Source organism: Xiphias gladius, chromosome 3 (assembly GCF_016859285.1).
Source record: "Xiphias gladius isolate SHS-SW01 ecotype Sanya breed wild chromosome 3, ASM1685928v1, whole genome shotgun sequence".
In the NCBI taxonomy this organism is placed as follows: domain Eukaryota; kingdom Metazoa; phylum Chordata; class Actinopteri; order Istiophoriformes; family Xiphiidae; genus Xiphias; species Xiphias gladius.
This window is the reverse complement of record NC_053402.1, coordinates 13,995,575-14,009,002: the sequence shown is the minus strand read 5'-3', so window position 1 is coordinate 14,009,002 and position 13,428 is coordinate 13,995,575. Positions and strand designations below refer to the sequence as shown.

At 43.3% G+C, this 13,428-nt stretch overlaps 1 protein-coding gene across 3 annotated transcripts; it reads left to right on the top strand.

The window, feature by feature from the left end:
• The first annotated feature begins 653 nt into the window (after positions 1–653).
• gpr139 (G protein-coupled receptor 139) lies at positions 654–13,428 on the top strand. 3 transcript variants are annotated; one of them, XM_040123843.1, is made up of 3 exons: positions 654–810; positions 2,751–2,753; positions 12,443–13,428. In XM_040123843.1, the coding sequence occupies exons 1-3, from the start codon at positions 663–665 to the stop codon at positions 13,426–13,428; spliced, it is 1,137 nt and encodes a 378-aa protein (XP_039979777.1). In that variant the 5' UTR covers positions 654–662. The 3 variants fall into 3 exon arrangements, with proteins under 3 accessions (XP_039979777.1, XP_039979778.1, XP_039979776.1); XM_040123844.1 differs by lacking the exon at positions 2,751–2,753 and adding an exon at positions 3,996–3,998 and having other exon boundaries at positions 657–810; XM_040123842.1 differs by lacking the exon at positions 2,751–2,753 and having other exon boundaries at positions 663–810.

Genomic DNA, 13,428 nt, shown 5'->3' with positions numbered 1-13,428 from the left:
GTCAGCTTAACCCTTCTTTTATCTTTTCTCATCTGTTTCATTATCTGTTTTATTATCTCTTTGCGTTCAATATCGTCCGACTGGAACACGTTACCCCTCTTTCTCTCTTTGAGTATCCCTCCACCTTCCCTCAGCCTCCCTCCTGCCGCCTCCACTCTCAGCCTCTGTCTCTCTCCCTCACTTTCTGCTCTCTACAGTGCCCTTGTTCTCCATCTACCTTCCTTCTTTCCCTCCCTCTCTCCTCCTCTTTCCTCCTTCCCCCGCTGTGCTCTCGACTCGCTCTCATTCCCCCTCGCTAACACACTCAGGCAGCATCCTCCCCTCTCCACTTCTACCTTCACACTCACCTCTTCGCGCCTCCCTCTCCGCTCCTCTCGCCTGCTTCCTTTCCGTCACCTACTAACACATATCATCTCTCGCATCACCCCGTCTGTTGTCTCCATCTCCCTCCACACTCTCTCCTCCATCTCTTCCCATTCCTCCTTCCTTTGTCACACACTCAACCTCGCTGTCTCGCGCAAACACACGCGTACACACACTCATGCTGATTGGTACCCAAGGACAGAGCACCCTCTCTCCCAAACCGGCTACCAGGCGGTTTGCTCGTGTGGCCGGGCTTCTTGACACTGAGCTCAGCTGAGGAAGAGGACGAGGACGAGGCCATGGAGCACAGCCACATCTTCCCTGTTTTTTCCCAAAATGGGAGCACCTGGAGCCCGGGGCAAAGCCCCTCTGCGGTTGCCCAGGGATGCCCTCTTGGACCACTGCCTGTCATCTACTACAGCGTCCTGCTCTGTCTCGGCCTGCCAGGTAAAAGACGTGCTTTGCGTGTATGTGTATATAATCACAAGCATGTCTCGTGCGCTGTTCATTTGCCCATATTTTTGATTAGAGCCTGCATCGCTGGGATGCAGGAGTTACGCTTTGCATCTTGATTTGTTGTGCATTTGTCTTCAGGTTTGAGTGAGTGCGTGTCTTGCACAGCTGCCCGTGAGTGCCACACTTTGCACACACACTGTTGATTTGTCATTCTGACCTTGTGGCAATCACTTGTGCATGCATACGTTCTTTGTATGTATTTGTTTGTGCCTTTGTCCGTCTGTCTGTTCGGAATTTGTACATTTATTTGTGTCTTTAGTTGGAAATATTCAAGCACCATTAAATAAAATAGAAAAACACAGCAACAGTATGTGCAGAGCATCATTAAATCTGATTGTTGACCCATGGTTGTTTGTCAAAAAATACACAAAATAAAAAAGTGCATCTTTTTTTGTTAATCTAGAGTTATAGATAGATATAGTTATAGATGTCTGTGTGCATGACAGAATATGTGAGTAATGACTCAGGTTTGACCTCGGGGACGAGTGTGTGTTACATGGCTCCTCTTGATGACCTGTAATAATGACGCTTTCTCGTTGTGTCTTCACCATTGACTGGTTAGTCCCTTCACAGTCACTGTCAGACCCATTTACTGCCTCCGTCCCACTGCGTGATCTATTAGCGCTGACCTAGTCTCACACAGGGTGGCGTATGTACGTACTCTACCTGTCTGTGTGAGTGTGTGCATTTAAAAAAAAAAAAAAAAAGACAGACACGGACAGACAGACAGAAATCCCGGGGAGTCAGATGAAAGAGGAAAAGTGCTGGTGCCTAATCAGAGATCGGGGTTCAGATCTTCAAAGCCCTCTGGACAGTCTGCTTCAGCCCATCACCAAAATGCTGGACTCATTCTGTGGTCTAACAGCTTTAAGGATATTTCAAGGGTTTTACTATTTGACTGCTCGTTTGAGGTGTGATTTACTGAGCGACTTTAAGTTGAACCAGAAATGAAACTACAGGATATTGCTTTTGATGTGACTTTTATTGTCTTATTTATCCTGTTACATAAGACAATCATATCTTCTTCAAGCTCTGAACCCCTTTTCTTTGATAGAGACTGGGAGTGAGATGTTATCAACAGCCTAAGCTGTTCTGGTTCAAACAAAACTGCAGTGCAAAGTGAAAAGGTTTTGTATGCCAAGACTGCAGTTGCTCCACAGATTTGCTGTCTTGTAAAAGTAAAAATCTCTTCTGATCAAATCTTCCGTCCCTTCTCCCCTCTGATCAAATCTCGCCCAATTATTTCTCCTGGATGGCAAGTCAAGTTTTACACGGGCAATTCTCTCTGCTGCCATTTAAAGTTTCTCCTTAGTTTTATTTGATTCTTCTGCTGAGTCGTCTTTACAAATGTGATCGGGGATGTTTGTTTAATCACTGGGTAACAATAACCTGAGAGTCTAATGCAGTCTTACAATAGTTGTCTGAATTAATGGCAGAGTTGAGCGCAATGGGCTGGTAGTTTGCAGCAATGAGTTCGACTTATTCAATCATTATGACACAGCTCCTTCCACTCAAGCTGAATCATGAATGTTTCATGAGTGCGGCATGTGTGAGTCGTAACAGCATGACCTGCGGACCCAAACGTATTTAACACTGGCTGTTACCTTGCTTACCAGCCCGTGTTTCACTAGTGAACAGCAACAGGGCTTCACATGTGTACGTTTCTCGCAGACTTTGACCTTTAGGCTGCAGACGGAGAGGGGTCACATCAGCGGCAAGGATTTTCAGGGTGAAAAGTGAGATGGAGGAAGGTGATGAGAAAAGGGATTACGCAAGTCAAGTGATGGGAAAAGATTACTGTGTGACCCCGGGAAATGATGGGACCGAAAGCTCCGCAGAAAAAGAGGATGAACAGGGAGAGACTGGAGGAGAAGGTAGACAAATGCACCCAGAAGAAGAAGAAGAGGAAGAAGAGTGGAGTTAAGAGAGAGCCAGATTAATAACAGCAGAGCCAGTGAAGTAGCACCTCTGAGCCCTGAGTGGGGGAGCTACAGACGACAGAGCTGAGACGAATTGCCACATTTTTAATTAATCGCTAACTCGCTCTCTCTCTTTCCCTCTCTCTACTCACAACACCACGCTGCTCGAGACAGAACAGGCGTGTGCTGGCATAGCAAACAGCACCACGAAGGAGTCGCCTGTTTGCCTCAGTCTTTGACATGCTGGGATAACACAAGGGAAGCCCACTCTTTGCACAGTACAGCATGTCTTAAAGCACTTGCTGCTAAGGTGCAAACTGTTCAGATATCGGCTGACGAGCGATTCTCTGTGACATAACTGGATGTTCAAGTGAAGCTGCTCGAAATATCTGGACCAAAACATCTGCTTTCATGCATTATTGTTTGAGTCAAACATTTCTCTACACAATGAGTCTATATTTCTATGAAACACGCCCTGTCTCCTAATGTTACTCAAAAACCTCATTACTGTATAATCGCAAATGTTTTGTGTTGCTTTGTAATGCTTTGCCAATTACTGTCAAATAACTAGACATTAGTGTTTAAGCATTAATTTGGAGCTGAGGGAGCCAGCCTATTCAACGTCACAGCTGAATAGTGGTGGAAAAGCTATTCAGATTTTTTTTTTTTTTTTTTAATTTTATAAGATAATCATGTGTTTTGTACGAAAAGTCGTAATCTGCAAATTAACCAATAACTCTAGCCTGAAAATAAAAGTAATGGAGTAGGAATTACCATATTTACATGTTTTTACAAAATGTTTTTAATACTAAATCTGAAATTTAGAGGTATATAAGTATAAACTAGCATAAAATTGTACTTATGTACAGCAGTTAAGTAAATGTCCTTGTCTGATTACTTTCTACCACTTCATCTCAAAGACTGCGGGCACAGTCAACCGAGGAAGTTCGTTTTTGACCTTGGAAACGGTGAGACTGTCATAACAAGAAAAACAAGCAAATCAGTCATATCAGCAAATGCGATATTTGTTTACATTCAAGGGACAAAGATTTTTAGCAAAATCAGGAAGCAGGTTGACATTAGTCAGCCTTCCACATCCAAATGTAGCACAAGTTTAAACGAATTTCCAGAAAATTGCCAAAAGACAATGCAAATGAATGTCGATTGCAAACACTAATGCTATGCAAATATGAGGAGTTGGTTCATCAAGATAAACAGCTGGTGGCCTTAATTCTCCAGTCGGGTGCCATTAAACCTCTGCAGTAGAAGAGGGTGCAACAAGATGATGGAGATTTTGTTCACCAACTTTTCCACCCGGGCCAAACGTTAAAATTTTTTTTTTGCAATGTTAGGACTTTTGTTATTTTATTTATTTCAAGCATTTCCACTCAATTTCCTACCAATATCAATGCTGTTTTTTTTTTAACTATGACTGCAATTTTTCCCTTACTTTACCAAGGTGTTTATTATTGTAACCGTGATGAAAAGTAATTTTAACCCAAGCTCCAGTGTTTCCTTAACCTTAACCAAATTGGCTAAATCTAACTCAACTTTAACCATAGTTGTGTCCAAAGTTTTATTTCTGAAATAGTGATTTGCAATGGTTTTGGAAGGCAAAGACAAATGATGTTGATAGGGACGTCAGATCAAGAAACATCTTTGTGTGTCGTTCTGGGGGGCAGGTACAAACAACGTATTTAGTCGTTTAACTTGGTGGATTGGTTGGAAACAGTAAGTGCGTCAACATAATCGTCACTCTTTTCATTAGCTCTTTCAGAGCTTTCAGCTGAATGAAACTGGCTCAGGTGTCGTCATGTGACACAAGTTTGGAGCACTAAATACTTGACAACAGGCGGTTGTATGGTGGGGAGAGCGTGTGTACATTGTGTGAGCAGAAATGTGCACATGGTCAGGTCTCTGTTTTCATTTGGGTCCAGGTAAGGCTCTCAGGGGATCCCTCCTCCGCCTGTGCACACAAACGTGTGTGTTCTCGTATTGCACAGGGTGTTGGTGTGTTCCTTCCATCTTCCTTTAGGCATATCTGCGGTGTGACTGGAGTACGTGCAAATTGGAAAACATCCCCTCCCACTCCCACTTATCCATCCACCCAAGGGGAAAAGGTCAGGGATGTTCAGCGCTAACAACCCACTGTTCCATGTCCCAGTGTAGGCCAGGTGTCAGCCCTACTTAATGAAGAGATGGGCCCCATCGATTTTCAGTTTGGACTATTGATCTGTCAATCTGCACCAGCGACAGGGCATCTGTGGTGGGATGTAGGCTTGTTAATAGATACTAGCACTGTAAAAGTGGACTTTAAGTTTAGGGGGTGTAAACTGGATCAAGAGGGAAGGATATGAAGTTTTGTACAGGACAGAGTGGAGAAAAGACAGAGAATATTCAGTAAACCAAATGGAGGGAGGTTGAGATCTTGAGCTCTGGTTTGTTTCCAGTCTGCAGTTCGGGAAAGGAGAGGAAGGGCGGGGGAGACGTGGTGAACATGTCAGCTTGTCATGGGGGAGACGAGCCAGAGAGGGCGCGGGAGGACAGAGGAAGCAAGAAGGGAGGGAGGTGTTTTTTGATGCAATAAATCAGAGATGTTGTTGATGCAGTGACAGAGCTGACAACAAAATCCTGTCAGTGCTGCTGAGAACCCAAATCTCTGTATGTTGTTGGCGTTCTTTGGACAACAGTAATATATCAGTCTGAGGATAATTGCAGTGCTGTGATCCAAAGATGGTTTTAATGTTTCATTTTCCTCCCCATCTTCCGTCAATTTACTCTTCTTCCCTTCTCTTGTCTGCATTTAATTCTCCTATTTCTCTCGCTTGTCTCTCTAAATTTAACCCTTCGTGTCTTCTCAAAGCTGAGACCTCATAAAAAACCATTTGGAGTGGATCCAAGAGCACATTAGAATTGTTTGCATTGTTTATGAACCCTTTAAACACGATAAGCAGGTTTTGTCATGCAGTCCACAATGCCTCATCTCAGGCAGCAGGGTTGGCCTTGATGTAAGGACAGTCATCTCCACCAAACTTTGACTCACTGTGGCCTGTCTGTAAAATGAATGGCTGTAAAGGTGAGCAGGCAGCAGAGTGCTGCAGTAGCATCAATATCATTAGCTGCAACCACAGCCTCTTTCTCTTAATATGTCCATTAAACTTAAATAACCTTTTTCAATACATATCTCTTTCTCTCTTTGGCTCATTGTTTTTTTTGCTCTATTTTCTTTATTGTATCTTTCTCTTTCTTATGAGCTTCGCCTTCCCTTCCCCATTAATTCTCAGATCTCAAATTAAGCTTATGCTCACAATAGAATGTGTTTTATTGATAGTATCACATTTGCATCCCATCACATCAAGCATTTTCCTTGATGACAACAACGGGGTTTTACTCTTTAATTTAAACAGAATTATATTTTTATCTTTAATGTATGTTTTTGGGGTTTTTTTGTGGTGTGGATGTACTGCTGGTTTTTGTTCGGGGGAATTAAGGAATGGCCCTGCTTTATGTCCGGTCTGACACTTATAGAAGACAAAAGGGAAATGGTTGTCATCAGGAACCAAGTGCCTGTGACCTTTGAAGCAAGCTTTGATATTCACCCCCCCCATCCCTCACCTCTCTTCCTTTACTCCCAACACCTTGCTGCTCTCCTCTATACCTCCCTCTCTGTCTCATTCTGTCTTTCCGTCTAATCCTCTCATACTTTCGCTCTCAATCACCTGCTCAGTCTCTCTTTTTTTGTAACTCCCTTTGACCTTCCTCAGACCACACTTTCCTTCACCCTCTGTCTATTTCCTCATCCCTCTCTTCTCTTCTCCTCAAGTCTTATTAGCCTCCGGATAAGCCGTCAAAGCCAAACCTCAATTTCCTCCAAATGACACAAAAATAAATAAATAAATAAATGAATTCTTAATTGCAATGCTCTCTTCCATTTTCCTTTTTTTTGGTATAATTTCCTTTGCACAATGTTCTGTCTGTGCTATATGAGGCCCACGAGGATGCCTAATGACTAGTGTGTGGGGTGGTGGCAGCATCTCATGTTTTGCCAACGGTTTTGAGTGGTTAAGCTGGGCAGTTTCGTTTGTCGACAGCCCATCTGAATATGTCCCTTTAGTGGTGGGATGAGTCAGCCTCGTTACACACCTCAGGAAGCAACGCTGTGCCTTCACTTTTCCCGCTAAACAACGTCAATGGCCCAGTCCCTCATCATATTAGAGGAGCAGCGGGGGGAGTGGAGACACAAAAGCACTCCCACACAAATAGACAGAAGGGGTGACCCATGCTAACACGCTCACAAACACAAGCAAATGTGGACAGACCGATAAACTAACACACAACGGCTCATTATCAGGTCATTCTAATCCCTTCTCAGCTGGAGAAAAAGGAAAAGATGGGGAAATGTGTCTCCACCTGAATGTCCGTGAGTCCAGGCGTGCAATGCAGATGTCTCTGTACGCGCGCCCGTATGTCTCTGCATGTGCGTCTTCTTCATGTGTCTTTTCTGTGCATGTATGTCTCCAACTTGTCTGGCCCTGTCACCCGCTGAGACGAGCACTGCATATGCCACCTCATACCAGCAGAATGCCAATCGGATCCATCCACCCCACCCCACCCCCTCAAAACACACACACACACACACACACACACACCAGCCCCAGAGACAATGTAAAGAGCAGAAGTCAGTTGAAATGAATGGGAAACCCAGTGCAAGCTGGCTACAGCTAAATGGAAATGTCAAGCTCGCCGCGGATCCCTTTTGTTTGTCTGTAGAAGGCCCCATCTCACTGGGGAGCCCAAACAGAATAATATCCAGCCAGTGACAGTAAACACCTCAGTGTTTCCATTTCATGTCACTCCTCTCTGTTTAGCAGTATGTGGACAAAGAAAGAAAGTGAGAGAATCGACGGGCAGAGGTACAACAGACAAGCCGAGGCAATGGTTTAAAGGTTTTCACCATTAGGAAATATTTGAGCAGGTCAGAGCTTAGCAGGAAACTTTTCCTCATACAAACAGGCACTGATGAGATCCCTTCTCTCGGATAAACCAGGTATGAGGCTACAGGTGCACATACAGTCCACACAGTGTCAGCTGTGAGAGGCAGCTGTATGGGAATTTACACGTACTGAGAGTCAGTATGACAAAAGACAAAATGAGCAACAGGCTAAAACAATAAAAACAAAATAAACAAACAAACAATTAATAATATGATTAAGTAGTTCAGCAGATGCGCAACCACTACGTATGCCTGGTAGTCCATTTAAATGGACCAACCAGGCTTCTTTTCTTTATTCCACAATGTGGAAAGAAACAGAACTAACAATAAAGGTTTTTTAATTAATGTGCCTATTATTTTCTTGATTAATTCTGAAAATTTAAATTGGGACAGAAAATTGCAAAATATACCCATTAGAGTTTCCAAGATAATGTCTTCAAATAGCTTGTTTTGTCTGACCAACAATTCAGAACCCAAAGATACTAGCAGTATATCAGTACATTCAAGAAGTTGGAACAAGCAAATGTTTGGCATTTTATCTTCCGAGATTGCTTGAAAAATGACTAAAACTATTAGTTGATTATCAAAACAGTTGATTGATATTGTCAATCATCTAATCAATTTATCTCTGGCAGGCAGCGACATTTGTTGCCAAGTAATTCAGATTAAACTCAAATACAAATACAAAACAATAAAGAAATAAATGATAAGTTAAAGAAGGAAGATAAAATAAAATTAAAAAACATTAGTAAACAAGCAAAAAATTAATATAGATATATATTCATAACGTAAAAGTAGCATTTTTTTTTTTAGTACCAGACAAATGTTTTTTAAAGAGTTCTACATTTAGCATTGCATTCCTGTATTGCATTGCATTACCCACAATGCAACTTGACCACAGACAGTTTTTGAGATTCAGGCGTTTTATGCTAGGAGTTGCTACTTTAACCTCTAGCCTCGAGGTCTGGTAAGCTCACCTCTGTCTAATTCCACACCCCCAGATTTTTGTAGTCTTCAGCCCCAGCCAATGCTGCCACTTGAGGATATTTATCAGACTTTGTGCAGCGCTCTCTGGAGCCACAACTTTATACAACTTTCTTCACATATGCAGTAGTACTCCCCAAAAAAGACTTTGACGTGTAAAATTGGTGGAAATACCCTTTAACTCTACTATTTTAATGATTGAATACAGTGCTTGGGCTAATCTTACTTATATCGTTTAACTACTGTTTCTTTTATTGTCACCTTGATCACCTATCAAAAATAAATTACACGGTCTTAGAACTGTGATTATCTCCTCTTTGAAATGAGCAGATTATGGCTGCCAAATCTAAATTTAGAAAAAGGTTCTGTGCACAGGGCTTAGCAGAAAGGAAGATATTTTTCAAAAACAAAAAAGGTCAAAAAACAATCTGCAATTATTACAGTGGGGGCTATTATAAATCCCCGTAATTATTATTGTGACAATCCATATCCTTAAATCCAAGTTAATTCTGGATTAATTTGCCATGATCATGACCCAAACTGACAAACAGGAAATAAAAAGAAACTGAAGCTGAAAACAACAAATCAATAACACAGTAAACCAAGATGCAACATGAAAGCAATTTAACTTGTCTGTGCAGAGGTTAGTGTGGTGTACAAGTGAGTGTAACTGTGATGGTGGGGGAATGTGGTGCAATCCAGCAGCCCTACATGTCCACCTATATTGGCTTGTCAGGTCTTGTAAACTGCTCTGACATCTCATTTATGGTTATTGATAGATCGTATGTTAATGAATAGGTGTATCCCTAATGATCTATGTGTTTGTGTGTGTGTGTGTGCTTGTGCTTGTGCAGACATGTTAATGTGTGTGTGTGTGTGTGTGTGTGTGTGTGTGTGTGTGTGTGTGTGTGTGTGTGTGTGTGTGTGTGTCTTCTGCTGCACATCTTCCAGTCTGGCAAGGACATCTTTAGTCATTATCTGGAGCCGGCTTTGTAATTTGTAATCAGCTGATAGTGGCTGAGGCTGTGAAGTGTGATGTACCAGACTCCAAGCTGCCATATTTAATCCAATCCCAGATCTATTACTGCAGAGAGGGACAGGACCACAGAGCAAACGCGCACACACAGACACTCGCACACACATGCTATATGGACAATGACAGCTGCTAAGTGCATTGATGTTTCAGTGATGCTGCAAAGCAAATCAGTGTCAGAGGCATCTTGGTCTGGGGGAACAGACCGGACATGGCTTCATGCTGCACCAGCAAATTCCACTAAATAATGGCTGGTTAACAACAGTAAAGGAGAGAGACATTGTTGTGTGTATTCAATATTTGATTTTGTTAGTTAAGATAACTGAACCAGTAGCATGAAAAATTAATCTTTAGATAAATTGGAAAAAGTACTGATTTTCTAAAATAATGGCTCTGAATTTTAAACTACATGGCACATGGAATGAGTGTTCTTAATGACTGAATGAATGAAGATTACTTTGAAGAGGATGAAGATTACTTTGCGTCAGATCACGCACTTACAAAAATGAAAGAAAATCCAGCTGCAGAAAGAATCTGCATATTGTTGCTGTTAAGTGAAATCCATGCAGTAATTGAGAAAAACTATTTTGAGCAGTGAAAATCAGTCTTAACCTTGGGATCAGTATGTGTGACAAAATCATCACAAGTTAAGGTCCACTTCTGAGTTTTACCTGTGCTTTCAACTGCATGTTAGTCCTAAAATAACACCCCTAAAAATGCCAGGGGCTGCGGTGGTGGGGCCATGTTGCTTCAAGTACTGTGGCAAATCCAAGGAGCTCAGTTTGAGGAACAGCTCCATTAAGATGCCCATATATTACTACCCAGACAGAGATTATTTTCCAATTCTTCTCGCCAAAGCCTTAAGCATTGGCACTGCCACTGTGCCAACGACGTGGCTTTATTCACATAAATGGGGCGGCTGGGGGCGACCTAATGTTGATCTAAACCCATGTTTATGGTGTTTACCCGTAAACGGAATTGGCTCTAGGGCCATCGTGGGACTATGGTGTGGAATGTCGATCACAAGATAACAAGTGGTTGTAGATGGCAGATCGTTGATTGTAAAGATCAAGGAGGCCATTCACATGTGGGACCAAAGACCATCTTTGAACTGAGACAGGGGTTACGCCAACCTATTATTAAGGGACCAATGTTCCAAACTTAGATGATGAAGACTGTGACGAGTTGGTTAAAGCTCTTAAAAAGCTTGTAAACGGGCCATGGTTGACACTGTTTTATCGCAAAAACAATGTTGCAATAAGTTTTATGAGACAAAGAGGTATTACAATTTGATAAGTCATAAAATTCTCCTCCCTGCTTGGAGGTAAATGTTTTCACTGGATAGAGACAGTATGAGCTACACTGACCACCTCCATCAACATTTAGAACATTTAGTATTGTTTTTCTTGACAGTGAGAGTTTAATTGGATTTAACTGATTATTTTCTTTGTCTCAAGCTTTAACATCCCAGTAACACTACAGTGTAAGCAAAAGCCAGTATCTTGCTTGCTCTCTCGTCTAGGTTTGGAAAAGGTTTGAACATGCTCACAACGTGTAAACTCAAATGTCTGAGATGACGGGACTAACCTGGGAATAATATGCACATCACAAAGCTGTGCTCCTCCTGACTAATGCAGATATACAGAGGTCATGCTTGGGTAAAAGCTGCAGTGTAATAAGTCCCATCCAGGCCATTGTGTCTATGTTGTTTTCAGCGAAAAACAAAAGAATACCAGTCCCCTTCAGGGTTATTTACTTGTTCTGTGCAAGAAAGTGAGATGGAATATATAAACCTCAGATGGCGAGGGAAACATTTAATTTGGCAGCATGGAAGAGAAGGTATGACGGCACATGTTGGGGATATGGAGTAAAAATTGGAAAGAGAGGGAGACAGGGAGGGATGGGGTGTCCTTGTGCTTTGTTTTAGGAACTAAATTGCTGGCAGCAGGGAGGCAGGCAGTAGTGAACTCAGCAGATTGCCAAGGCTGTGATGCTGTGGGTTGCCGTCCTGTTTTTGTTGTGGATTTACTCTTTATGAAAGATAACAAGTTGGCCAAAGGCAGAGGCAGGTGCTGCTGGAATTACACAGCAGGTGTAGATGAAGGGGAAAAGGGAAGGGAGCAATAAACAGAGGACAGATTACTGAGTAGGAGAGATGGTTGGAAATGGAAAATAATGACTACGGATGGTAACGGATTTGAACATTTTTTGCATATACTGGGCTGAAAGTGAAGGTTTTGGGGGCAAAGAGATCACCCAGTGTGCTCCTAGACCGGTTGTGCTGTTGATAGTGCATAAAATTCCACACATTTTAAAACCTTTTTTTCCACCCCATTTCTGTGTTTGTTTCTTGCATTGTGCTTGTGTTAGCACATACAGTACGTGTCTTGTCCACTGCATCGCTATTGCTTACAGCTGTATCTCTATTGCTGTCTTGTCTGTTGCTGCCGGGATGACCCTTTTCAATTACCTGCCCACTAACACTCAATTTCTCTGTTTCCTTCCCTGCCCTAATCTGTGCCCATTCCTTTTCCAATCTCATAATACTTTTTCTTATCCCATCATTTCCCTATTTCCTCTATCTACTTTCAATCATCTTCACACTTCCTTCTTCACCGTCCCCCCTCCTCCTAGCTAACATCCTGACAGTGGTCATCCTGTCCCAGCTGGTGCTGCGTCGTCAGAAGTCCTCCTACAACTATCTCCTGGCTCTGGCAGCCGCCGATATCCTAGTCCTACTCCTGATTGTTTTTGTCGACTTCATATTGGAGGATTTTATTTTGGCCACGCCGCTGCCTCCTTCGTTAAACAATGCAGTGCAGGTCCTGGAGTTCTCCTCCATTCACACCTCCATCTGGATCACCGTGCCTCTTACCGTTGACCGCTACATCGCTGTTTGCCACCCGCTTCGCTACCACACAGTCTCCTACCCGGCCCGCACACGAAGGGTGATATTCGCTGTATATATTGGTTGCTTGCTCTCTGCAGCTCCTTATTACTGGTGGCCTGAGCTGTGGCACAGCCTGCCAGGACTGGGCAGTGGTGGAGGAGGAGGAGGAGAGAGCAACAGGAGAACCGTGGCCCAGCATGTCCTGGTGTGGGCCCACTGTGCTACCGTCTACCTCCTCCCCTGCACCGTCTTCTTCTCCCTTAACGCCGTTATCGTTCGCAAGCTACGCAGACGCCGCAGCTGTTTCCGCCTCCGTGGCTATTCTACTGGCAAGACCACCGCCATTCTCCTCGCCATCACCTCCATTTTCGCTGTTTTGTGGGCACCGCGCACCCTCATGATCCTCTACCACTTCTACTCCCCTCCTCCAGCCTCACAAGGTGCCGGCCGACTGCTCCACATGCTCACTGATCTGGCAAACATGCTAGCGCTGCTCAATACTGGTGTCAATTTTTTCCTCTACTGTTTCATCAGCAAGCGTTTCCGGGGCATGGCGGCCAACGTGCTGCGAGCGCTGGTCCACTGCCGGAAGCAGCCACCGCCGTTCTACGCCAGCCACAGCTTCTCCATCACAAGCAGTCCCTGGATCTCACCAGCCAACTCCCACTGCATCAAGATGTTGGTGTACCAGTATGACAAAAATGGGAAGCCCATCTGTATTTCCTCCTGA

Excerpts from the sequence above, each read along its gene's own strand:
- gpr139 (XM_040123843.1), top strand. The coding sequence starts at position 663 with ATGGAGCACAGCCACATCTTCCCTGTTTTTTCCCAAAATGGGAGCACC.